General features: G+C 36.9%; 1 protein-coding gene across 1 annotated transcript in view; it reads right to left on the bottom strand.

The window, feature by feature from the left end:
- The window catches only part of LOC102761280 (cTAGE family member 5), a 118,002-nt gene that overhangs the window by 79,572 nt on the left and 34,280 nt on the right, over window positions 1-4,150 (bottom strand). The window contains 2 exon segments of the mRNA XM_006779355.2: window positions 1,394-1,479; window positions 1,610-1,828. Of these exon segments, the coding sequence (XP_006779418.1) occupies window positions 1,394-1,479; window positions 1,610-1,828 (305 nt within the window).

Here is a 4,150-nt window from a genome sequence, read left to right on the forward strand (position 1 = left end):
GTTATGAATCTAATGTAAATATATGATATGCAGGATGTATTTTCATTGTTACAAATTGAACATAATTAAAGCATAGTGATTAATCACAAAACAATATGTAATTATATATGTGTTTTCCGATGGTCTTAGGCAACCCCTGTGAAAGGGTCGTTAGACCCTCAAAGGGGTCGCGACCCACAGGTTGAGAACCGCTGTCCTATAGTTTTCTAAGTACATGTCTTTTACTTCCTTGGTTACATTTATTTCTAGGTACCTTATATTTTTGTTGTTGCAATAGCAAATGGGGTCCTGTCCAGTGTGGCTCAGTTGGTTGAGCTTTGTCCCTTCCATGCACTGAAAGGTTGCCACTTTCATTTCCGGTGCCTGGGTTGTGGGTTCAATCCCCAGTAGGGAGCCTGAAGGAGGCAGCCGATTGATGTCTTGCTCTCACATTGATGTTTCTCTCCCTCTCCCTAACTCTCTCTCTCTCTAAAAATCAATTTTAAAATATTTTTTAAAAAGATAGTAAATGAGCTGAAACCGGTTTGGCTCAGTGGATAGAGCGTCGGCCTACGGACTAAAAGGTCCCAGGTTCGATTCCGGTTAAGGGCACATGTCTCGATTGCAGGTTCAATCCCTGGCCAAGTTCGGAGTCTGTGGAGGAGTCAACCAATCCATATCTCTCTCACATCGATGTTTCTCTCTCTCTCTGTCTCCCCCCATTCCTTCCACATTTTTTAAAAAAGATAGTAAATGAGATTGCTTTCTTAGTTTCTCTTTCTGATAGTTCATTGTTAATGTATGAAAATGCCACCCATTTCTGAATACATATGTGGAATCTAATGAACAAAATAAACTAACAAACAAAATAGAAACAGACTCATAGATACAGAGAACAAATTGATAGCTCTCAGAGGGGAGGGAGGTTGGAGGTTTGGATAAAAAATAATGAAGGGATTAAGCAAAAATATTAAAATCTCATAGACACAGACATCAGTATAGTGATTACCAGAGGGAGGGGGATGGGGGAAGGTAATCGAGGGTAACGGGGTAAAGGTAATGGAAGGAGATTTGACTTGGGGTGATGAACACACAATGTAACATATAGATGATGTATGATAAAATTGTACACCTGAAACCTATATAATTTTATTAATCAATGTCACCACAATAAGCTCAATTAAAAAATAAATAAAACACAACCCCATCAACCCCCCTCAAAAAAAGAAAAGAAAAAGAAATCCTGAACAATATCCATGCAACATAACATTCATGTAAGGATAAATCCTACCTGTAACACTTTATGGAAAGAGAAATATTATATAGCGTTTACATAGGGAAACCTAATTTCAGCTGCTCCTATATTTAGCAAAATTGGTAAAATTACTGCAAAAGATTTAAAAGGTCAACTTACCCTTTCTGTAAGAATTGCAATTGGTGAAAATGCCAAACTCATGAATTGAAATAAACATTTCAGAATGTGACCCTCGGAAGCATCGTCTGTGGATTTATAAAATAAATAAATAAAAAACACTTCATATGATGTAACTTTTTTTCTATGCGATGTAACTTTTAAATCTAATTTCTTAATTGCTGCATTTAAAAAAAACCCAAATAACTTGTTTCTTACCTTTTTGAGCAACATCAAGTTGAGAAGACAAAGAGTAATTGGCTGGAAACATCTGACTGACTGGCAGGGTACTTTCCACAAAGATGTCTATTTCCTCCCAAGTAGGCCCTTCAGTATCTAGTGATGTTTTTGATTTTTCATAATTATTTTTAGATGATGGAGTTTTGAAGTGTAAATCTTCGTGAATTCCCATAGGTAACTCTATTTTAGAGATCATATCTGCAAATAAATGAGATTTTTCTTTTTCTTTTTAAAAACTTGCTTTGTTTGGGGGGTTCCCTTCTGTTTTCTAGGACCTTTGCAATCGTGATATTTCCTTATGGAAAAAATTCACTGAAACATAAACTATAGCCTGCATTAGTCCCTATCAAACACTTATTGGCTTAAACAACACAAATCTCTTAAATTTGTAGAGATCTGCCCTAGCTGGTTTGGATAGAGCATCGCCTCAAGGACTGAAGGGTCCCAGGTTCAATTCTGGTCAAAGGCATATACCTGGTTTGCAGGCTGGATCCCTGGCCCTGGTTGGGGCATGCGCAGGAGGCAACTAATATATGTGTTTCTCTCACATCGATGTTTCTCTCTCTCTGCCCCTGCCTGTCCCTTCCACTCTCTCTAAAAATCAAGGGAAGAAAGGTTGGGGGGACGAGATGAGATAAATCAAAGAACTTATATACTTATATGCATAGCGAAAGAAATAATAATAATAATAATAATAATAATAATAATAATAAATAAAAATCAATGGAAGAATATCGGGTGAGGATTAACAAAAAAATTATTTTTAGAGATCAAAAGTTCTATAATCAAGGTGTTGGGAGGGCTGTGTTCCTTCTGGAAGCTCTACAGGAGAATCCATTTTTTTGCCTTTTCTATGTTATGGAGGCTATTCTCATCCCTTGACTGTTTTCAACTTCAAAGCCAGCAGTGCAGCATCTTCTAATCTTTCAATCTGACCCCTGCCTTCCTCCTATAAGAACCTTCTGATTATACTGGACCCACTAGGATAATCTTTCCATCTCAAGATGCTTATTTTAATTACATCTGAAAGTTCCCTTTTGCCTTGTAAAGTAACATATTCACAAGATTTTAGGATTAAGACAAGGAAATCTTTTTTTAAAAAATCCTTACCCAAGAATTTTTTTTTTATTATTATTGATTTTCAGACAGGGGAAAGACAGAGACAAACACCAATGTGAGGCAAACACATCAATTGGTTGCCTCCTGAATGAGCCCGGACCAGGGCCCTGGCCAGAGAGGAGCTTGTAACCTATGCAACCTAGGCATGTGCCCTTACCCGGAATCAAACCCGGGACCCTTCAGTCCACAGGCCAATGCTCTATCCATTGACCAAATCGGCTAGGGCAAGACAAGGACATCTTTAAAGGACCGTTATTCAGCCTATCTTATAGCTTTCCCTTATTCCTTGACCAGTGATGATTTTTTTAAACTTTACATATCTATTCTCAACATTGCCTTTGTTGTATTATAAAATTGTATTACAAAATTGATACAAATGCAGCAATTAAGAAATTAAAAAATTTAATAGTTTTTGTTTTAAAAACTATTAAAAAAGAAAAGACAACTACATAACTTTCAATGACTCTGTTGCACTATACAGTATAAATTTATAACTCACAATAAAACAGTAAATAGATCCCTATAGGATTTCATTCCTCTTAGATACATTTATTATCCAAGAAGATGTAATATATAAATGCCATTGCAAAAATATATATCCTCGCCATTCAAGAAAATTGGTGAGATAATTTTCTTACTTTGTTAGAGAACTAGAGTCAAAATGACCAATTATTATTTACCATACCTATAACCTACTTAATATTAATAATTTAAGAAATTCTATTAGCCATTTGCACTGAGAGCTACCCATATTCTTAGGATATTTGTTGGAACAAATTTGAAAATGATAAAGTACCAATAAAATGTCAGGTACTGTACATTTTAAATCAAAGAACTTATATACTTATATGCATAGCCCATGAACATGGACAATAGGATAGTGAACACCTGGGGGAGTGCATATGGGCTGGGAGGAGGGGAGAGAGGGTGGGGAAAGAAATAATAATAATAATAATAATAAATAAAAATCAATGGAAGAATATCGGGTGAGGATTAACAAAAAAATTTAGCTTGAGTGGCTCAGTTGCTTTTGTGCCAGACGCAGACGGATTCCGGCGAGGAGGAAAGAGGGAGGGTGCTCCCGGTTGAGGAAAGCGTAGTGAGGAAGACATGGTGTGACTGCTTAAGATCTATGGGGAAAGAAGCCTGTCTGGCCATGTGAAGGAAAGTCATAAGGAAACCATCATACTGTGGAAGTATTTTTTTCAAAACCTAATCCAGGGATTCGGAAAATTCAAATTACTATAGAAGGCAGGAACCAATGATGATCTGGAGTTTTGACCAGAAGTTAAGACTGGCAGCCCTTGAACTAAATTCAGTGGCTAGACCAGAGCTGATGTCTATATACCCTGCACCAAACTGATGGAACAGCAGCTGTATGTGAAACCGCCCCCCACCAGA

This window comes from Myotis davidii, unplaced genomic scaffold, assembly GCF_000327345.1.
Source record: "Myotis davidii unplaced genomic scaffold, ASM32734v1 scaffold273, whole genome shotgun sequence".
Taxonomy (NCBI): Eukaryota; Metazoa; Chordata; class Mammalia; order Chiroptera; family Vespertilionidae; genus Myotis; species Myotis davidii.